This window comes from Danio rerio, chromosome 14 (assembly GCF_052040795.2).
Source record: "Danio rerio strain M-AB ecotype USA chromosome 14, GRCz13ab, whole genome shotgun sequence".
In the NCBI taxonomy this organism is placed as follows: domain Eukaryota; kingdom Metazoa; phylum Chordata; class Actinopteri; order Cypriniformes; family Danionidae; genus Danio; species Danio rerio.
The window spans coordinates 1,623,594-1,647,542 of record NC_141034.1 but is presented as its reverse complement, the minus strand read 5'-3'; the positions used below and the strand labels follow the sequence as shown (position 1 = coordinate 1,647,542).

Below are 23,949 nucleotides of genomic sequence, written 5' to 3'. Positions count from 1 at the left end.
ATGTGGGCCAAGTGACTCCTCTCAGCCAATCACATTACAGATGTTCATCTCAGAAACAGATGCAGGTCAAGCCAAAACATCAAGAGAGGCTCTGTGTATGTGTGTATGTGTGTGTGTGCGTGTGTCCTCTGTCACATGACTAAACAAACCCAGACAAATCAATTTGTCTGGAGAAAAACAATTCCTCTGTTATTTAGACGAAGCACTCTAGCTGATCTAAAATGCACAGTGTGCAGAGCGGAAAACGCAAAATAAAGAAAGAAAGAAGTGATTTTCATATTTACTTTGACTTTTTTTATTGCAGACGAAAGATCAAACATTATTTCATGTGTTCTTCATTAATTTTATTGTTTGTTTGTTTTATATATATACATATCTATATATCTATATATATATATATATATATATATATATATATATATATATATATATATATATATATATATATATACAAGCACTAATAAAATCTGTGTATGATTGATATTGTTACTGAACACAAACCACAGGCGATGTTCCAGAATATCTGAGACTCTCCCGTCTGATGCAGAATCCTGTATGGAGCCACACGAGCACTGGAGTCCAGAACCACATCCAGAGTCCCAACCAGCAGCCCTGTGGAGGCAAATACACCACAGTCAATAACAGAGTCCCAACCACTAGACCAGGGGTCCGTTCTCGACATATGAAAGTGTAAAGCCTGCAGCCCACAACAAATGTGGAAAGCTATTCATTCATTCATTCATTCATTCATTCATTTTCTTTTCGGCTTAGTCCCTTTATTATTTCGGGATCGCCACAGCGGAATGAACCGCCAACTTATCCAGCAAGTTTTTAAGCAACGAATGCACTTCCAGCCGCAACCCATCTCTGGGAAACATCCACACACACACTCATACACTTCGGACAATTTAGCCTACCCAATTCACCTGTACCGCATGTGTTTGGACTGTGGGGGAAACCGGAGCACCCGGAGGAAACCCACGCGAACGCAGTGAGAACATGCAAACTCCACACAGAAACGCCAACTGAGGTGGAAAGTTATTGCGTGTCATATTTAACAAACTGTTTACTACCAATTTCACGTAATTTTGCTCACATGGAGAATTGAATATTAATCAGATGATGTCATCACGCTGCTGTGCCGTCAGCCAATCACTGCATTGCTGATCATGATTTCGAGGATCATGATAGATCTGTCCTTCACAACACAGCCAGTGATCTCAGATCAGCTCATCCAGACATTTAAATCTAATTCGCTAACTTGTTTGAAGAACCAAATTAGCCAGAGATCAGTTATCAAGATCAACAGATCCAGGATCTGCCAAATCATCTTAGATTATTTAAGCGAGGTACAAAGAACGAACCCCTAGAGAGGAAAACACACAACACAGTCAACACACACTCACAGTGAGGAAAACAGCACAGTCAATAATACACACACACACACACACACACACACACACACATCTAGAATCCCAACCAGCAGACCTAAAGTGAAAAGTAAGTGGAAAACACTGCACAGCAACAACACACACACACACACACACACACACACACACACACACACACACACAACTGGAGAGGAATTCGAGACATGTCATGCTGTTTGTCACACACGTCTTGACTTCCTCCTCCTGTGTGTGTGTGTGTGTGTCACATGATCAGTTAATGTGTGATTCTGACAGCGACACACACATTAACCAGCAGATTCTTCCAAAATAAGAAACCCTGCCATTATCAAAAGGAATAATTATTATCATTATTATTACACGCCCATGACATCATCCCCATGATGACTCTCACACAGCAGAACAAGTGTATGACGACACTTCTAATGCAATAGAGTTAATATTTGGGTTCAGAGGTGAATGCAGTCATTCTGCTGTCATGTGAGACACACGTACTAAATAAAAAAGCCTGTTTCTGCCAGTCTGTTTGTGTCCGAGTGTCAGAGACACAGCTATTTCTCTGGAGGAAACACACGCTTGTTTATTCCCATGATGCATCTGGGACAGGCTGTTTATGCGTTTAATTATTGAAGTGAGCACCCGGAGGAAACCCACGCCAACACAGGGAGAACATGCAAACTCCACACAGAAATGCCAACTGACCCAGCCTGGACTCAAACCAGTGACCTCACTACTAACCACTGAGCTGCCCCAGTTATTTATTTAGACTTAGTTTAAAATAATTAATTATTTTATTTACTTATTACATTTATTTGTTTATTTTTTTATATAATTTATGAAAAATGTAATTAATTAATATATTATAATTAATTTTAAAATGTTAAATGTGTTAACATTTTTTAATAAATGTAAATTAATTAATTAATTAATGTTAATACATTTAATATTTTAAAATCAATTAAAATATATTAATTAATTAATGGTAATGCGTTTAATATTTTAAAATAAATTAGAATAAATTAATTAATTATTGTTAATTAATGTTAATACATTTAATATTTTAAAATACATTAGAATTAATTAATTAACTAATTAATTAAGAATAAATTAGTTAATTTATTCATTCATTGATTAATCACAGCACTTCTGAAGGATAAAAGCAGCAAATTAATTCACCATGTAGGAGAAAATCTGAAAAACAATGAGTGTGGCAGTCTTAAATCTTTGCTCTTTTTATAAATAAATAAATTAGTAAATAAGTTAAAGAGTATGCAATTAAATAAGTAAATAAATAAATAAATAAAGTGCATAGCATTAATTGAAAATATGTTTTATCCATTTCTCAGTAAGTAAAGAAAATAACATGACAGTTGTCCCTCATTCATCAGGGGTCGCCACAGCAGAATGAACCGCCAACTATTCCAGCATGTTTTACACAATGGATGCCTTCCAGCAGCAACCCAGTACTGGGTAACACCCAAACACACTCATTAACACACACTCGTACACTAAGGACAATTTAGTCGAGCAATTCTCCTATAGCGCATGTGTTTGGAGAACATGCAAACTCCACACAGAAAAGTCAAATGACCCAGCTGGGACTTGAACCTGCGACCTTCTCGCTGTGAGGCCACTGTGTTGCCCCTTATTTTCTGCTATGATTTTTCTTTATTTATTTTACATCAAAATGGCACTGTTGTTATTATAGTTATTTAGATTATAGTTATATATTTATTTTATTATATTATATTATAGAGCAAGTGTTATAGCAGATTTGCTGATTTTCAACACCTCTCCAAAGGGAGGCTTGATTTTGAATTATTTGAATTTTTACAAATACAATATTTAAAATTAAAATACAAAAAAGTAACAAGAATAATACATTTTAAAAATACATATACACAGCATTATAATTCTTGACTACTGCTAATCGCATCCTAACAAAATAAAAGTTTGTTTTGACATAATAGATGTTTGTGTACTGTTTATAAAATATTAAGCGTGCTAAACAATATAGGTACATGAAAAAAATACAAGTTGTGCCTGAACAAATGTGAGAATAACACCGTCAGCATCAATGAATGAAGAGATGCAAGCTAAACAAAACGGGTAATGAACCAGTAGCAAAATAAACACCACTTCACCGTATTGGGATGAATTTGGTTTTTAACACATACGGATTTTTTTCCTTAATAATATAATCTCAGAAATGTGTTCTTGCTAATGCCAAACAGTGAAATCATATGATCAGCCAGTCAAAGTACAACAGTTCACAGTCAGTTAAATAGTGCTGATGTTGTTATGAAGATATGCTCGCAGGCGATTTCAGACGGAAAATCCAAATATTATTAAGCGTGGTAAACAATATATAGGTATATAAAATATACAAGATGTTCCTGAACAAATGTGCGAACATAAAACCAACTTTTACCTCAATAACAAACGCCTACCACATAAATATGTCAGACGTAAATAAAGTCATGACGCAAACACCGTCAGCATCAATGAAGAGATGCAACCCAGTTACAATGAACCAGCAGCAAAATTAACAACAGTTGACTGTGCTCTGTTTAAGCGCCACACATATGCACGGATGGGTGGTGTTTATGTGAGGGTTATATGTTTATTATTATTATTATTATTACCCGTGATGCCTCCTCCGCGCCCGTGTCCCTTCCTCCTCTGCAGGATGAAGTATGGATTCGCGCGCTCGCTCACCCACAGCGCGTTGGCTAATAACACCTCCTCTGGCGTGATCCACATGGCTGACGGACACTTTTACTCTCTTACTGCGGTAAATGTCTGCGTTTTACTCATGCCAGAACGGACAACGCTCAGCTGATGTTTGCCTGCATGAGCCGCCCAACTCACTGCGGGCGAAACCAGCCACCGTGGAGCCAAAATGGCCGGAGCAGGTGAAACGTCAAAATAAAAGTCGCTACTAACACTAATAATAACGGTTATTATGATTATTATTTGCTTATGATGATCCTTTTTTTATTAAAACACAGTGTATTTTTTACATAAACAGTTAATTCTTTTAATAGACCGTTCACCCCATAATTAAATGTCATTATTTACTCACCTTTCACTTGTCACAAATTCAATTTCGGCATCTGCTCAATACAAAAGAAGATATTTTGAAGAATGTTACCATAGATTTTGTTTTTCCTACTACTGATGTCAAATGTTACCGGTGTCCAACAGAAGAAACTAAGCAGAAGAGCAAGAAATAAAGGTTTGTAACAACTTGACGCTCTGCAAGCGTTAATAAAAGGTTTACTTTTGGGTGAACTGCCCCTTTAAAATGTTAATTCAGTGGGTTTGATTAAATTAGTTTTTGCGTGTGAGTTTTGTGCTTTGTTTATAGTGTGCTGGAAGTTGTATTGACATCCCTACATTTAATCAATAATAAATAAATCAATTATTGGTTGCAGGTTTTGTATTTAATTTAATACAATAACGTGTTACCTTTGTTAAACCACATTGTATATACAAAGATGGTCGCTTTTTATCATCTTATTTTGTCGTCTTTGTGAACAAGACTTTTAAAAACAGGTTATTTTGTCTACTAAAAGTGTTGAATTTGATGTTGTGTTGAGTATTTATCGGTAATACTCTTATAATGCCCACTTTGTGGCAGTATTACTCAATTAAATAAAAAAGCAATACGTTTTTATCTGCTTAAACAAATTTAGTTTGACTATATATTCGTTTATGTAAGTATTTTAATAACTACAGGTCAGAATAATTATTTAGTTTTTACATGTAAATCTTTGACACTTCATTTGCTTTGCTAAAAAAATTAAGTTTTGATTAACATGTATTATTATATAGAAACAAACCCCTAAACAAATAATTATATCCGCAAATACTTTTGTATTAAATTATTATAATTTTTTTATGTAATCATTTATTTACATATATCAGCAAGGAAAACATTTTTTAACAGCACAAAATTATTGAAGCACATTTTTTATACAGCATATTGTATTACATTTACAGTTCCTGCATCTTACTAGTACAAATGAAAGGTTTGGTTTCAATAACATTTTAAACAAAAGGTCTGCCTGAAATCAATATTCACAATCTTTATTTGGCTACCGCATATCGTTAATCCTAATTAATTTATGCAAGTTAATCCAGTAAAATAAAAACAGTTTGTAAAATCTGGCCATCTGCTTCTGCTCCAGAACGGCTGTCCTTCTGATTGGCTGAAATGTGCTTAGCCACGCCCCTTCAACCGTTAGTTTGCTGTGAGTGAAAGATCAGAAGAGGGGCTCAATAATAAAACCCCGCCCCTTCTCAATATTCCATTTCAGTTAGAAATGCATCATTATCAGTGTGCAAATTACGCTGATGAGCAACTTTATGTTAATGTTAGTTCGTGTGATACATTCTTCACTGAATTTAATTTATGTATTTATTTAAATTATATCTACATTTATTATTAAAACCTATTAAGGTTTATTTAGTGTTAAATAAGTTTATTTAGGGATATTTAGTGACGTAAGTAACCTCTGAATGACATTTCACATGTTACTGTAGGTCAAACTATACATCTAATTTGTCTGCTTTTAGGCTACATGTAAAAACAAACATTTATTTTATGAGAAAACAGTCTTGTGAACACTTACAATGTCTATCGGTGCTGTAAATCTGCAGTTTCAGACTGTTGAATGATTTCTTGCATAGACTGATTGGTGCAATTGTGCATTCACAATGGTATGATCCATTATAGGGGTAGTCAAATGTATATTTATATGATCTATGATTTTAATTATTAACATTTATTATTTAAAACACAGATCTAAGCTAACTATTTCTCACTATTAAAGCACTGACCCACCATACATCTAATTTTGACGTCCATCACAGGGGATCAAGCATTAATTAATGTAGTCAATCCCTCCCAACCCCCCCTGTATTTCATCATCATACTGAAATAAAAGTCTGCAGCAATTTCCAATGCAGCCAAGCTTTAATAATACCACAGACGTCAAAGAAACATCAGCTGATTATACGTGTTTTCTCCCTGACTGACCCCAGTAATGATCTCAGTGTCCGACTGAAGCACCAGAAACACCAGATCCAGAGCTCTTCTCCAGGCTTCACACTTCACCGTCACGTTATCATACACACCGAGTCCATCTGTGACTCCTATATCTGTGTGTCGTCTCATCTGATGTGTGATAGACGTCCAGGCCTCTGTTCTATTCGCCACCGAGCCGCTGTTCAGCATTACAGTAGAGATGAAGTCCATCCAGGCTTCAGACATCAGCTCCAGGACCGCACTGTCATGAGGGCTTCTGAAACAAGCAGTGTGGTTTTAAAGTGCCATATTTATGTGCACTTATGCAAAGAGTGAAATAGGTGTCTTGCTTACAGGGTGTCAAATTTTTCAAGTCCAAATACTAAAAAATTCTTAAATATTTTATAAACAAGCAAAAAATGGCTTGTTTTCAGAAATTATGGGTCAAAATTAAGTGAGTTTTTCCGTAAAACAAGCTAAATAATCTGCCAATGAGATAAACAAATTAGTCAGAGACGTAATATCACTTTGCTGACCCCATTGGTAGATTATTTCGCTTGTTTTAAAAGAAAAACTCACTTAATTTTGACTCAATATGTCTGAAATCAATTAGGGAGCTTTCACACTAGCACTTTAGGTCCGCACCCGGGTTCGTTTAACGTCATAGTACGGTACGTTTAGCTAGTGTGAACGTGTCTTCTGAACTCGGGTGCACACCCGTGAACCGTACCCGAGTCCGCCTTATGTTGTGTTCACACCAGACGCGGAACGCGCGGATAAATCTAGCTATTCGCGCGTAAATAGCCACGTGAACATTTTACTCGCTTCATTCGCTTCAAATCCGCTTCATTTGTGCGTCAATTTCACGTCAGAACAGACGCGGATTCGCGTGATGGGCAGGGCTTCAGTCTGCCTGGTGACACTAGCTTCATTGCTAAATGGCTAACATGGACTTTATGAAGAAAATAACAGTGTTTATGTGCTTAATGAAGACTGAAAAACAGCGTCGATATGTTTAGGACCGTCTCTGAGTCCACTAGATCCTTTCAGAGATGCATCCAGCTTTATGAGCTCATAAACTCCACCAGAAACTTTACCTGGCTGACGGAGGCTTTCAGCGGTGCTTCTGACTGAGCCAAGCCCAGTTTGATGAACTTTTTGCCGATGTCGGCTGGAGGATTTCCCCCAGGACACCAACAACAGGCGATGCGTCACAATCACGGCCCCACAAGAGCAAGCTCCTGATTGGTTAATGCGGCGTGAATGTCCGCTGAAGTTCAGATTTTTGAACTCGGGCGATTCGCGCGTCAAAGGCGCAAAACGCTCAATTCGCACCATGCTATTTGCACGTATCGTGGCATTCGCACCGCGCCATTCACGCAATTCGCATCATTATCGCTGCGCCGGATGTTTATTCGCGCGTTTACATTGACTTAACATGAAAATCACTCGCGTTTGACGTGCGTTCCGAGTCTGGTGTGAACGCAGCATAAGGGTGCTTTCGCACTTGGTTCAATTGCCTGGACCGTATCAAAGTTTGATTGTCCCCCCTTGTCACACACACACACATACGAATGAGCGTTATGAAAACGATAGTTTGTTGTACAGTTGGCGGTTCACTTCCATTATTTGGCAGTTGGTGACGGTCACAAAAGCAAAGCGTCAAAAGACTTCCGCACATCCCGGTCAATTTGCTTTTACTGAATCTTTTAGTTTTGGACATACAGAAAGCGACTCACGTCTATCTGCCGCAACCATATTATAAACATTCAGAACATCACACAGTAGCCCCTTTCACACATACAGACCTTTCCGGAAAATTGCCGGCAATTTTCCGGAAAGGTTGTATGTGTGAACAGGTCCTTTTTGAAAATACCGGTAAATTCGCTCTGGCTATTTTCCGGAAAGAGAAGTTGTAACATTACCGGCAATTTGCCGGAATGCTGCGCTGTGTGAATGCAGAAGGAAGATTGCCGTAATAATCGCGTGCACGTCTAGAACATGCTGACGTGAGACGTCTGCTTTAGCCAATCACAACAGTCAGACGCATTTACGTCCGCGCGGTTTATGAGAATAAAAGCCTTTGAATATTTTTCCAGACACATTTATCTGCTAGAAGTTAGTCAGATCACGTTTCTATGTTCTTCTTAGTGCCAACTGTGTAAATAACCATCGATGAGATGCTTATGATAAGCCGTTGTTTGTTTACCTTCAAGCTTTGCGTGTGCCTGTGAAACAGCCTGTGAGCGCCTGCACACGCTCATATTATGAACATCTCGACATGCGAAAGTGATCCTGCAAAAGTTGTTCACAATATTGATCATCCACAGAGTTTGTAATTTAGTCAAAGGTTTACAAACACAAGCGCAGCCGTTTAAAGCTCATTTGTGGTGAATGATGTCAGAATTTACCGGTATTTTGGAATGGATGTGTGAATGCTCTTTTCCGGCAAATTTCCGTAACGTCCTCGCCTGTGTGAACAGCGCTTTTTTGAATATACCGGTAAAGTCGTTCTGGAAATTTTCCGGATATTTACCGGTATCACTGTGTGAAAGGGGCTAGTGTCTGCAGAAGCTGATTTTAGAAGAGACAAGAAGAAATTATCACTGTGTTTGCCCTGGCTCAGTCCCGCTTGTCACCAAGGTACGATACGTCACACACACACACACACACACACACACACGCGCACGCAAACGAACGTTATGAAAACGATAGTTTGTTGTACAGTTGGCGGTTCACTTCCGTTATTTGGTATGATTGCATTCATACCAGAAGTGAACCGTACCAGAGTTCGCATGAACCGTACCCCAGACCACCTCTTTCAGGCAGACTCGGGTACGGTTCACAGGTGCGCACCTGAGTTCAGAAGACACGTTCACACTAGCTAAATGTACCATACTATGACGTCAAACGACCCCAGGTGCGGACCAAAAGTCTTCGGGTGCTTTCACACCTACACTTTTGTTTCGGAACGTGTCTCGTTTGCCCAGTTAGCGCGGTTCGTTTGGCATATGTGAACAGGGCAATCGCGCTCTGTTCCATGCCAAAGTAATCGCTCCGAGATCGCTTGAATGAGGTGGTCTCGGCTCGATTGAAACGAACCCTGGAGCAGATCGATTGCATTGAGAAAGCGATCCGATCCGAGCGCGGTTATATCACAGTGTTTTATGGATATGTAATAGGCATACGGCTATAAGAAGAGAGAATTATGAGTAGGGCGGGAAGTTTCGCGAGTCTCCGGATGCCCGCAAACGAGTGATGATCTCCCGGTAATCTCGCGTCTCCCTCCCGGTCCTCAAATAGGCTATGTCGCGCACCCTTCCCCACCGCATCTCTCCGCAGACACATCGCGCGCGCACCCTGTCAATCACCACCAAACCACCACCTCTCCTGACAGCTGAGCGGGACGCTGCAAAATAAACCCTGACACCCTGACTAATGTGAGGAGAGTTTACTCGCACGTGACTTGTTTTTAGCTCTTTTGGTCCGATTAGAAACTTTGCAGTGTGAAAGCGAACCGCTCCAAGAGCAAAGAGCAACAATGTAACAATTGTAATCTCTGTTTCGGAACAACTGAATCGATTCACTGGTGTGAAAGCACCCTTCGTGTGAAAGCTCCCTGAAAGAGGTGGTCTGGGGTACGGTTCATGCGAACTCTGGTTCGGTTCACTTCTGGTATGAATGCAATCGTACCAAATAACGGAAGTGAACCGCCAACTGTACAACAAACTATCGTTTTCATAACGTTTATTCGTTAACGTTTCATAACGTTCATACCCTTGGCAAAGGATACCAAAAAAGTGGTACGGTACGATTCAATTTTAGGTACCTTTTGACTGTAGAAACGGCCATAAAAGTGTACCCAACCAAACCGTACCACTCAGTGGAACCGGGCCATTAGACTTTGATCCTAATTGTGGCGTTTTGGTGACTGTTGCTTTAAATTCAAATGAGATTTCAGAAGAGGGCGGAGCTACAAATGCCTGTGTCAGCATAGTGGCAGATTCAAAAATAAGACTAACGTCCTATGCTAATGAGGGAGAGATGGTCACTTGTGGGCGGGGCTTCCCCCTCTGATGACACGTACAAGGGGAGAATGTCAATCAAAGTGTTTCTGCAGACTGTTCTTATCAAGTCTGATTATAACGAATAAAATTAGTTCATGTTTACCATTATGAGCTGGATATATTCACACACTGCTGACACACAACTGTGTTTAACCCCCTTATAAAAGTGATTTCTGCATAATAGCTCCCCTTTAAATAAACATAACAAATTACCTGTCAGGGTGCAGCTGTGTGTACTGTCGAAGCCGGCGTATGCAGATGAGTTCAGTGACTCCAGCGCCATGCAGAAGTTTCCCATCTGTGAGCGCATGCTGCAGCCGGTGCGCGCAGCTCCAGAACTCATCCTCCAGCATCTGCAGTTTAGCAGACACAGAGCTGCATATAACCGCAGTGACCAGAACCGAGCAGTCAGTGGTGATGCTCACAATATCAGATCTCCCACTGATCGACTCTTTCCTGAGCCTCAGCCCTCGGCCCACGCGGCGCTCATCCAGCTGACAGATGTAGGACACCGGGACGGCTCCGGTGCATGTGCTGAAATGCTTCAAAACGCTGCTTTTAACACCTTCAAGAATCAGAACGTCTTTGCATCTCTGTTTCAGATCCACATCAACCACACCGCTCACAAACACAACATCAATACTGGAATCATGCAGGAGTTTGTATGCATTTTCAATCCAGGATTCCTCAGTGATGAACAAATCGGTGATGTGCTTGATGTTTCCAGGCCTATTAAAGCCCACATGGCGATATTTCTCAGATAAATCGCCGTTTATTAAAGCGATATTCAATGGACGTCCCTGAAGGCGCTGAACTTGGGTCGTCTGTTGGACTGAGAGCAGTGTGACATACCCACGCAACACACACGCATGATCTTCAGATACGCCTGGGATGCAGCACGTTGCCAGATTGTGTATATCCAGATGTGCGCGGTTTTGCAACTCATACGCTTTTAAAAGTAAATGCATGGAGGAGCATCCGTGGCTGACGGCTTGTGCGATGACAGTGACATCATGATGTGTGTGTTCGGTTTGTGCATTAAAGTGTCTGCTGTGTTTGAGGGTCATATGCATGCTTTGATTGTCCAATTTAATATCTGATTTCGTAAAATCTTGCATAGTAACTTCTGATTGTGTGTGTTCAGTTTGTGCATTAAAGTGTCTGCTGTGTTTGAGTGTCATATACATGCATTGATCATCAGATTTATCATCTAACTTCCTAAAATCTTGCATATTGTGTTCAGTTTGTGCATTAAAGTGTGTGCTGTGTTTCAGTGTCATATCCATGCATTGATCAATAGATTTAATATCTGATCCCTTTAAATCTTGCACATTGACATCTGATTGTGTGTTTTTAGTTCGTGCATTAAAGTGTCTGCTGTGTTTGAGTGTCATATGCTTGCATTGATCATCAGATTTATCATCTAACTTCCTAAAATCTTGCATATTGACATTTGATTGTGCGTGTTCCGTTTTTGTATTAATGTATCTGCTGTGTTTGAGTGTCATATCCATGCATTGATCATTAGATTTAATACCTGATCCCTTAAAATCTTGCACATTGTCATCTGATTGTGCGTGTTCAGTTTGTGTATTAGCATATCTGCTATGTTTATGTGTCATATCCATGCACTGATCATCTGATTTAATACTTAACTTTCTAAAATCTTGCACATTGTCATCAGATTGTGTGTTTTTAGTTCGTGCATTAATGTATCTGCTGTGTTTGACCATCATATCAATGCACTGATCATTAGATCTAACATCAGATTTCTTAAACTCCTCCACACTGACCGCTAACTGTGTGCATGCATCCAAACACTCCTGCAGTCCTCCCCTCATGGCTGATTTAATGTCCGACACACTGATTCCTCTGTTCAGACACTCCAGAGCGACTCGGCTCCAGGCTCCGGCCAGAAACATCAGCGTGTTCGTGCCCGAGTGGAAGAGCTTCTTCTGGGCCAGAACTGTCTCGTGCAGCAGCTGTCCGACAGATCCGTCCAGCTCCAGGTGTTCCAGCAGACGTGGACAGGATCCGATTAAAACTGCATCCCCGGCGTCTTCATCTTGAATGAACTTCAGCCGTTTGTTTGGACCTAGAAATGCATGAGCGGTGGATGTGATGGCCTGCAGCTGCTGGAGGCCGATGTGACGCCGCTGAGAGAAAAAAAAAAGAGGAGATAGTTTGTAAAAATATTGAATTATATAAAGAAAAGGACACACTTTGTGTTCCAGTGTAAATTATACCTTGCTACGTGGTCAGGGTTAGGATGAGGGTCAGGTTTAGGGTTAATTGCATGAAATTATGCATCATTTATAGTTATTACTACATTAAGTACATGGATCATACAATTACTGAAATGAAGTTGACAATTTAAAAAAAAATATGAAATTAATAATAAAGACAAATAATAGTGCAAACGTATTTTAATAATAATATAATATAATACTAATAAAGATGTTATATATGAAGTTAATAATGTCATTATTCAACGTTTATTAAATATTACTCATCTTTTAACTCTGCATTTAATAAGAATTACAATTAAACTAGCACTGCTTCAGTTGTGCTCTCTTCTCACATAGATTAAACCCCATTGTAACCCTTAAAGTGTGAAATAAGTTAGGAAAGACAGCAAATGCTTTCTTTGTAGCTACAATGAGAAAACTGAATGTTTCTGAATGACAACAGTCGATAACAGTGCATCCAGCATTAGCAAAGTAGCTTCTATTGTACTTCATGCAAGCAAAACAACGCACTTTCAAATGATCTGGGTATCATTTTGCTCAAAATCCGAGTCAAATCCAAGTTTGTACACGAAAGCTTTCATAAATAACGTCCTGATTGAACTGAATCGTTACAAACCTTCATCGCAAAGCTGCACTGTTTACAACTCGGGTCCATGTTCTGAAATGCGCACGCGCACTGCACTAGCACACGGCTTCTATTGAATAGTTGCTAAGAGACGGACGCCAAACGAACCAAGCTGTCCATCAAACTCAACACATCCCGCCCGCTCATGTTTGATTGGTAAAACCGTAAGCACCAAGAGTAGCTACGCCTGCTATTGGATCAATCAGCTGTCACTCACATTGGGACCACGCCCAGTCTGCGCGCTCGAGGAAGCCACGACAGTTGCTGACAGCGTTTCCTTCTGTTTACTAACATCTCACGCAGGTTACAACACGGTGCTTTTATTCTGCGCTTTTTATCAAAATGGTAAGTGTTATTTAGGTTACTTTTAATACTTTATTAACGAATTCGTGTCAGTATAATGTATTTAAAAGGTTAACACGCTGTTTGTTAGCTAAACAGTTAGCTTGTTGGCGTTATTGTTATGGAAACCAGCGGCTATTCGCTTTATAAACAGTAAAACAACAGAGTAAAAACAGTTTAATTTACATTATGAATAAAACATGTTTAATTTGAATTACACGGTTATTCTTTACAGTATGTGTTGAATCTAATTAATTACACTTAAGTTAATGTAAATCTACGTGTGTGATTATGAAACTAATCCATCAACCCAGATTACAGATTAACAACGAGTGAGTAAAGTATGTAAAGGTGTGATTAAGTGGCCTTTATTTAACCTATTGATTGAAAATCCAATGTTGAGGCAAAAGATGCAAAACCAGATTAAACATGAATGCAAACATATTTACATTAAAATAAGACATTTCGCATCAACATTGCATTGCTATTTTTTCCTTTATGAATATTTTCTGCTCACAAATGCTCCATTTATTTCAATATTAAACATTAATTTTCTTTTTGAATATTAAGAACTGCTTTCTGTGTGAAAATATTGTAAATATAATGTATTTATGTGATTCAAAACTGAATTCTCAGCATTATAAGTCACTTTGGGTAAATGTTTTTGCCAGTGATTGAATGTAAACGTAAATATAATCACATTACATAATTAAATATGAGTTTTTGAATATCCTAAGATTGTTTAGAATATAAAGCCTAAGCTTAAAGAGACAGTGCTCTGCATATATGAATACAAACATCACAAATCTATCTTTTAAATGAACATTTTCTATGGGATGCTTTACAATATTATATATGTACATATATGTATAGAGGTAAAGTTGGTTTTATATTCGCATATTCGTTCATTTAGAAGTCTCTACATTGTTTACCATGTTACTTTGAATATTCAATCGGAATTAGCATGCAAGTATGACTTCTAAACAACATTGACACTATGCAATTCACTGTAAACAATGTTGTACTTTGATGGTCATTTGCTGCTAATATGATTTCGCTATTTACAATTTTCAAATAATACTTTTCTGAAATTACATTATTAAGGAGAATGTCTGAATATCCGAATATAAAACCAACTTTACCTCTATCATATATGTCCGTTGCTGAAGCCAAATCTGGAGCTAATCTACCAAAATAACGTATAATGATCTAAAAATTAGCCCACCTAAATGTATTTGTTAGGAAAAAATATAAATTAAAATGTAAAAAAAGAAGTGTAAAAATCAAGAGAAACAAAAAAATTATAGTTAAAAATTTGTAGTTTTGTATTTTCTTTCTATTTCTAACAATCTTTGGTGACTAAAATATTATTCAAATAAATATATTGGTCTATTAAATCTGTTTTGTTTAAATGCACCAAAATATATGACCTTTGTTCCCTGAGAAATGGATAAAAGTATTAATTTTCAAAATGCGATGTACTCGTTTATGCTGAACATATGAATTATGAACATAAACACACATAAAATATAAAGAAAACCCATGATAATCAACATATAGGATGTGTCTGCTCACTTATTTCTGCATTTGCTCTTCTGTTGCACCTCCAACAATGTTTAAGTTCAGTTGATAGTCTTATTTGATTAATACATGACATGACTATTTCAAAAACAGTTTCATAAAACTTTAAAAACATAATTTAAAGTGTAATCTTATCGCCCCCTGGTGGAGACGTGTCTGAATCTCTCTTTTTGCTGTTATTTTCAAGGCGTCCGGCTTCAGGAAAAGCAGTGCTTCAGCAAACCAGAGGAAGAAAGCAGGACCCAAACCAGAGCTGACAGAAGAGCAGAAGCAGGAGATCAAAGAGGCGTTCGATCTGTTCGACACAGACGGCTCTGGAACCATCGATGTCAAGGAACTGAAGGTACAGACACTCTGAGACTCTAGTGTTCGCTATTGAGAAAGTGGATGAATCTTGCCATTACATAACACTGAAATCTGCTAAGTGACTAGTCTTACTTCTTATTCACTACTGGTTGATTAAATGTCCCACAACCCTGAGGTTACATCCATAATCTGTTATCAGATTATATGAGCCAGCCTAGCGAAAGGGATGCTTGCAGTTATCCTCATCAGTTTGCATTTATGATATCTCTGTTGATATTATAATGTGCACTTTTTGATGCAACAAAAACATTACAAATGTTGTCAAATTGCTTAATATTTAAATATTTTTGCATTCAAATGTGTATACAGTTGAAGTCTGAATTATTAGCCTCCCTGAATTATTAGTCCCCGTTTATTTCTGTTTAATGGAGAGCAGATTTTTTCAATACATTTCTAAATATAGTAGTTTTAATAACTCATTTCTAATAATTGATTTGTTTTATCTTTGCCATCATGACAATAAATAATATTTGACTAGATAATTTTTAAGACACTTCTTAAAGTGGCATTTAAAGGCTTTAATAGGTTAATAAGGTGAACTAGGCAGGTTAGGGTAATCAGGCAAGTTATTGTATAATGATGGTTTGTTCTGTAGACTATCAAAAAAATATATAGCTTAAAGGGGTTAATAAATATTGACCTTAAAATGGTGTTTAAAAAATTAATAACTGCTTTTATTCTAGCCAAAATAAAACAAATAAGACTTTCTCCAGAAGAAAAAATATTATCAGACATACTGTGAACATTTCCTTGCCCTTTTAAACATAATTTAGGAAATATTTAAAAAAGAAAAAATCTTTAAATTTATGCTTTAAATTTAACATTTTGCAATAAATAAATATAATATGTTGGGGAAAATAATTAACTAATTTATTAGACCGTTATGCACTGTCATTTATTTCATAATAATGGAATTATGATTTGTTTTTCATCCAAAATGTCCAGTATTTAAAAATGTCTCTACATGTATAGTTTTATAAAGAGATTTTTACTCTTTCATAATTGACATTTTATCCTGAAATGTCATTTTAATATTAAATAATACATTAAATAATGAGCATCAGAATTTTTCCAGCTTATTAATTACTATGACTTAAATACTATTACTAAATACTATGACACATTTTCTGAAATCTTATGGTTATTTTGAACATTAAACAATTAAAAGAAAAACACATTCTTTCAAAATATCGCCTCAGTGATCATGAACTAGAAATAGAAAAGGGCAGACATAAAAAATCCTGGACCCCTAAAAAACAGAGAATATGTAAACAGTGTGACACAAACCAAATAGAGGTTGAGACACACTTCCTTCTGTTCTGCCCTAAATACACCACGACTAGAGAAATATTTTCCCCCAATTTGAAACATTGACTTATTCATTTTTCAATTTAAATGATTCAGAAAAAACTTTACCATGTACTCGGAGAGGATGAATTGACATCTAGACTAGCTGCAAAATATGTATACATACACACCATAAGAAATGGTTAATGTAAATTCATTTATCTTATTTAAATAATTTAAACTTATTATTATTATTATTGTTGTTGTTGTTGTTGTTGTTGTTGTTGTTATATTTATCAAAGTTTTTTGTCATTATTTCTTATCTACTGTATTATTATTATTTTTTTGATGGTTTTAATATATTACATATTTAAAGTGCTTTGGCAATACTGTACTGATTCTTATGCCAATAAAGCAACTTGAACTTGAAAATGGGGTAGAAATATGTAATTAAATATGCACTAATTTGCATACATTTACAGAACAGAAAACTGAAGATTGGAAATGGGCAAATTCAATACTCTTATTTATTTATTTATTTTTCAACATATTAAATGTTTATCACTTCATTAACCTGAATATACAGTCAACAGAGATAAACACACACACACACACAACATGTTTTTCAGTAAAACATTGTAGGGCTGCACAATATTTAGTTTCAGCATTGATATGATCTGGAATGTAAACATTGACATGATTTATATTTAATTACTGAAGGTCTGTACCTCAATATTATCAGACTCCACCAAAAACCATAAAGCGCTGCTTGGTTCATTTTTATCTTTGTTCTGTTGTTTTCATCTGTGCTTTAAAATAGTTTCTGCACCTACAAAATCATCCAAATCCATGTGCAATTATGAAATTCTTTACAGATAGAATTTTAAAGTCATCTTGAGAAATTATATTATCACTTTATATTGCAGAAAAACAAAAAAAAATCGCAATGTGAGTTTTTTCAAATATCGTGCAGCCCTAAAATTTTGAATAAATTAAGTCAGATTATTTTTTGATTCTTAAGTGAAAGATGAGCACAAAAACACCTCCTGGTTCCCATTGTTACACTGCATACTAACCCAGTGTCTGACTGTTGTCATCAGGTTGCGATGCGAGCTCTGGGGTTTGAGCCGAAGAAAGAAGAGATAAAGAAGATGATCGCTGATATTGATAAAGAAGGATCGGGCGTAATCGGCTTCAGCGATTTCCTTTCTATGATGACACAGAAAATGGTGAGCAAACCAAACAATAACAGAACAATCTACAGTAAATCTGACCGCTGGAGCGCACCGCAGGCTCTGCAGAGAACGACGCCAATGAGTCTTCACTGTATGATGTGATGTGAACCACTGGACTGACAGAGTCCAGCTTCAATCTAAATTATGAGTGAAATTTGAATTCTTTTTCTAATATTTCCCAAGTGATGTTGACAGAGCATTTTTCACAGTATTTCATATGTAAAATTGAAAATGTAAAATCTGCTGAGGTCAATAATAAAATCCTTTTTTCTGATTGGCTATATTAAATTTCATAGCATTTAAGACCGGCAAAAATAAGCTTTAAATATAATATTCATTCATTCATTTTCCTTCGGCTTAATTCCTTATTTATCAGGGGTCACCACAGCAGAATGAACTGCCAACTATTCCTGCATATGTTTTACGCTGCGGATTGCCTTACAGCTGCAACCCAATACTGGGAAACACCCATACACTCATACACCACAGCCAATTTAGTTAATCAATTCCCCTATAGCGCAAGTGTTTGGACTGTGGGGGAAACCGGAGCACCCGGAGGAAACTCACACCAACACAGAGAGAACATGCAAACTCTACACAGAATTGCAAACTGACCCAGCCGGGACTCGAACCAGCATAGATTTTGGTCATACTTCTGCTCTAAACGTTGTCATTTGTGTGTGTCAACAGAGTGAGAAAGACTCAAAAGAAGAGATCCTGAAGGCTTTCCGGCTGTTTGACGATGACTGCACTGGGAAAATCTCCTTCAAGAACCTGAAGCGAGTGGCTAAAGAGCTCGGAGAGAACCTGACGGATGAGGAGCTGCAGGTGAGTTTTGAATACAGTAGAAGTACACATCGACTGTGAGTGACGTCACTTCCCAATACAAACACGCCCAATGAAATATCCCCTCCCCTGTCGTGTGATTGACAGGTTTGAGTGTTGGCATGGGAAATTCAAATGCAAAAGGATTTGCGATTCCATTAGAGTTTCGTCATGTTACATGCACGACGTGGAGAAAATGAAGCAATTATTGTTGGCCCATAGACACATGGGAAATGCATTTGCAAATGGACTTTGCTTTTTCATTTGGAATGTGGCAGTCACTGCACGTAACGAAAGCGGAAATGCAAACGCTAATGCGGGATTTGCAATTGCATTTGGATTATGACACAATTTATGCAGACACATATGAAAAATGCAATTGCAAATCCTATTTGAAAATTTACATGGATATACTTGCATATATTATTAGCCCCCTTCAGCAATATTAGTGTTGGATTGTCTCCAGAATAAACCACTGTTATACAATGACTTGCCTAATTACCCTAACTTTACCCTAATTACCCTAGTGAAGCCTTTAAATGTCACTTTAAGCTGAACACTAGTGTCTTGAAGAATATCTAGTCTAATATTATTTACTGTCATCATGGAAAAGATAAAATAAATCAGTTATTAGAAATGAGTTATTAAAACTGTTATATTTACAAATGTGTTGGAAAAAATCTTCACGTTTAATAGATATTTGGGGGAAAAATAAAAGACAGTTAATAATTCTGACTTCAACTGTATGTAAATATTTTAGTTTTGTATTTTTGGGGGATTTTATATGTTTTATTTATATATTCAATATTGTTACACAGTGAGTCTAAATATAATATGTAAATACAAACTTTTATTTTATATGCAATTAATTATTTGACAGCACTAAAATAAAGTAAACGTAAAATAAATATTGTCTTGTTTTTATAAATAATTAGTCAAAACTAAGTGAGTTTTTTCTTAAAACAAGCGACATGATCTGCCAATAAAATCATCTTGTTTTTAGTTGGAAAAAAGTTTGTTTTGCTCACCCTCATTGTCAGATTTAGCTCATCTTCAGGAAAATCTCACTTCATTTTGACTCGTTATTTCTGAAAGCAAAACAATATCATTAGTTGTCCACAAAATGCTTTATAAGATTTAGCAAATACGATTTATTTGATATTTGGACTAGAAACAAGACAAAATAATTAGAAATTTCCTCTAAATTTTCTTTTTCCAGTATTTCCCAAATGATGATTTCTCACAGTATTTCCTATAAAGTTTAATCTTCTGGAAAAAGTCTTATTTGATTTATTTCAGCTAGAATAAAAGCAGTTCTTAATTGTTTTAAAGCCATTTTAAGGTCAATATTATTAGCCCCCTTCAGCAATATTAGTTTTGGATTGTCTCCAGAACAAACCACTGTTATACAATGACTTGCCTAATTACCCTAACTTTACCCTAATTACCCTAGTGAAGCCTTTACATGTCACTTTAAGCTGAACACTAGTGTCTTGAAGAATATCTAGTCTAATATTATTTACTGTCATCATGGAAAAGAGAAAATAAATCAGTTATTAAAAATGAGTTATTAAAACTATTATGATTAGAAATGTGTTGAAAATACATACAGGAAGGCTAATAATTCTGACTTCATCTGTATATGTGTGACATGAGTCATCATGAGCAATCCTGGAGAACACACTACAAAAGGAAACCTCACTACATCATAGAAATAGTATTAAACTACGTTTTCAATTACGGTGTCTGAAAAGTCATTTCATTATTTAATAAGGAATTTAATTAAGCCAATACTACTTCATTAAAGGTCCCATGAAGTGCACTTTTTTATTTAATGTTTGACATAAGCTTGGTTCAAACATAAAGACAGGGCGGGACATATATTAGCTCCTCCCCTTTAATATATAAGCTTCGTCCTTTTAAAGAATAGCAAATATATTGCAAATAGCAAATATTCTAGAGATTTTACACATTCATTACTCGATATATACTTTATTCTCTCACTTAATTCCTTGCTTCTTAAACATCTGCAATCAATTTGGTTAATGTGTATTAGTTACTAACATTAATGAACAACATTACTGCTTTTAACACAGGAAATGATCGACGAGGCCGACAGAGACGGTGACGGGGAGATTAATGAGCAGGAGTTTCTGCGGATTATGAAGAAAACCAATCTGTACTGAAGCTGTAAACGCCTGACGCTCTCAAACACCTATAAGCCTCTTAAAGGACCTCAAGTGTTGCTCTCTTTTCTACGAAGATGTAAAAATGTTTTAAGCTATATGTATTTTGTACTATATATTAAATAAAATGTATTTGAGTCTGATGATTGAACTCAATTCAGTTTAAATGAATCAAGGATTTTGGGGGATTAACAGTTTTATTGATTCTTGAAGTCCTTTCTACAAGTTTCAGCTCAAAATAGCGCACAGATAATGTTCTCTAACTCTCTGAAACTGACCCTCTTAGGTTTTGATCTTAATTGTGGTGTTTTGGTGACTGTCGCTTTAAATGCAAATGAGATTGTGCTCTTTTCAGAAGAGGGCGGAGCTACAAATGCAATAGGTGCCTTTTAAGCAAAATACAGAATAATTTACAATATCTCTGTACAGAATCAAACCTTTTCCCTGTTAACTAACCCGAGCAAACTAGTCCCCAACTAAAACCTTGCGGTCATAACTTGGCTATAATTAAATATGATTAAAACCTTCGATATACAATAGACAGAAAGTGAGAAATAAAACAAATAAATGAGGAGAATAAATAAAATTTGGCCTTATGAACGTATCAAATTTGCACTGTCAGGATATATTTCTCTCTCATTGTAATCTTAGAAGGATTTTGTGTTTTAATTAAGGCTTTGTTGCATCATTCAGTTCATCAACATAGAGTTTTAACAATTCGACAAACAGCATTAAAGCTAATGTATCTTCAATATGAATTAAAACCGGGATCCAATTTATTCAAAAGAAAATCTGCCCATTTTTAACCCAAGTTTAACATTTGGCGCAACAGAATTATTAAATAAACCTTGATTTAAACTAGACTTCATCTCTGTTTTACACTAATGAAACGTTTGTGGGGCTGCAGAAGGCTGATGCAGCTTTACTCATTGTGTGCTATAGAGGGCGACCTTACAGATTTATCATGCAGTTTATGCACTTTGGTAACATACACTACTATATCATGCAAAGCTTGGAGTTGGTATCATTTATTTTAGCATCTGAAAACAGTTTAAAAGAGGGTAAATGAATTAATACTTTTATTTAGCAAAGACGTAGTAAATTGATCAAAAGTGATGATGAAGACAATGAAAAAATAGTTGATTTTTTACTTTTGATTTATTAAAGAAAGCTTAAAAATACTCTGCTGTTTTTAATATACAGCTGCTAAAAATAACAGAATTTAATAATTGTTATAACTCAATAATAATACGTTTTTTTGAGCAGCAAATGTTGTAATGGTGATCAAATGGTCAAAAATCACATCAGCTTTAAAAGAAACACTGGAATTAATTACATTATAAAATATATTGCATCAGAAAACATGTTTTACATAGTCAGAATATTTCAAACACTATTTTGGATCAAATAAATGTGGGCATTCGTGAGCAGAAGATGCATCTAACTAACTGTTCTTGAACTTTTGACTTGTAGTGAATATTACATAAAAACATGCGGCATTTATTTTTAGTTTTCTGCATTCAAACTTTCAAGTATCTGTCTGATCCTGTAGGTCATATATTTCAGGTGCTTTTAGAAATTATTTTTAATAAATATATTTTATAAACCACATTATTATGTATTTAACCCCATGTTAACCCTGAAATTTCTTTTTCAAATATTTCCCAAAGCGATGTATAACAGAGCAGGGATATTTTCACAATATTTCCTATATTTTGTCGCATTTGTTTTTGCTTAAACTTTAATTTTCTTTTTTCATTTTGTTTAAGGTCAATGTTATTAGCCCCCCTTAAGTTTTAGTTTTCAATTGACTTCTAAATGAAGCCTTTAAATGTCACTTTAAGCTGGATACCAGTATCTTTAAATAGTAAAATATTACGTACTTTCATCATGACAAAATAAACGAGTTATTAGTTCCAGCTGAAACTCGACAGAGAGAGCGAAAGCTCTCTCCATACAGAGAAACTGCTGCTCTCTGTCACTCAATAAATGGCAGCGATTATGAAACCTCACATCAGTCACACGGTCACATTTATTCTTATTATACCTCCTTGTTGTTTTGTTTTTGATGAAACTGAGAAACTTATAGATGGGAATTTTCATGCAGTAATGAGCATCATTTCATAACCTAAAACACAATCAAAAGTAAATCACAATCTTCAAATGGCAAGGTCACACTCATTCATTTTCATTCGACTTAGTGTCTGATTTATCAGTGGTCGCCACAGCGGAATGAACCACCAACTATTCCAGCATATTTTTTACACAGCGGATGCCCTTCCAGCTGCAACCCAGTACCGGGAAACACCCATACACACTCATTCTCACACACACTCATACACTATGACCAATTTAGTTCATCAATTCCCCTAAAGCACAGGTGTCAAACTCAGTTCCAAAAGGGCTGCAGCTCTGCACAGTTTAGTTTCAACCCTAATTAAACACACCTGATCAAACTAATTGAGTCCTTCAGGCTTGTTTAAACCTACAGTTAAGTGTGTTGGAGCAGGGTTGGAAGTAAACTGTGCAGGGCTTCGGCCCTCCAGGAATTGAGTTTGACACCCCTGCCCTAAAGCGACTGTTGAAGAAACCGGAGCACCCGGAGGAAACCCACACCAACACGGGGAGAACATGCAAACTCCATGCAGAAATGCCAATTGACCCAGCCAGGACTCAAACCAGCCACCTCCTTGCTGTGGGGCAAGCCACTGAGCCACCATGTCCCCCCTATTTATAAGTTCAAAA

At 36.5% G+C, this 23,949-nt stretch overlaps 3 protein-coding genes across 16 annotated transcripts in view; 1 reads left to right on the top strand and 2 right to left on the bottom strand.

Annotated features, from left to right (window-relative positions):
* tbc1d9b (TBC1 domain family member 9b) overlaps positions 1-4,283 on the bottom strand; it is an 89,339-nt gene extending 85,056 nt beyond the window's left edge. For all 11 annotated transcript variants that reach the window (XR_015507029.1, XR_015507026.1, XR_015507025.1 and 8 more), the window contains exons 1-2: positions 4,055-4,283; positions 502-612 (exon numbers count right to left, since the gene is read on the bottom strand). Coding sequence is in view for 4 of the 11 variants with exons in the window: in XM_087281036.1 (XP_087137162.1) it covers positions 502-612; positions 4,055-4,172 (229 nt within the window). In the remaining 7 variants the exon portion in view is untranslated. The remainder of the gene's footprint in view (positions 1-501; positions 613-4,054) is intronic.
* Positions 4,284-6,371: 2,088 nt separating this feature from the next.
* bbs12 (Bardet-Biedl syndrome 12) overlaps positions 6,372-23,949 on the bottom strand; it is a 45,435-nt gene continuing 27,857 nt past the window's right edge. The window contains exons 1-4 of one of the 4 annotated variants that reach the window (XM_087280772.1): positions 13,374-13,426; positions 10,934-12,664; positions 10,722-10,861; positions 6,372-6,718 (exon numbers count right to left, since the gene is read on the bottom strand). In XM_087280772.1, coding sequence (XP_087136898.1) covers positions 6,409-6,718; positions 10,722-10,861; positions 10,934-12,664; positions 13,374-13,412 — 2,220 coding nt within the window. In that variant the 5' untranslated portion in view covers positions 13,413-13,426 and the 3' untranslated portion in view covers positions 6,372-6,408. Of the gene's footprint in view, positions 6,719-10,721; positions 12,665-13,373; positions 13,464-23,949 lie in introns of those variants that run through there. The other 3 variants (NM_001386299.1, XM_087280771.1, XM_087280773.1) reach the window with 3 other exon arrangements.
* Positions 13,642-21,347, top strand: cetn4 (centrin 4). The gene is made up of 5 exons (XM_087281221.2): positions 13,642-13,727; positions 15,493-15,648; positions 18,059-18,187; positions 18,884-19,021; positions 21,115-21,347. Exons 1-5 carry the CDS (start codon positions 13,725-13,727, stop codon positions 21,202-21,204), a joined length of 516 nt encoding a protein of 171 aa, XP_087137347.1. The 5' UTR covers positions 13,642-13,724; the 3' UTR covers positions 21,205-21,347.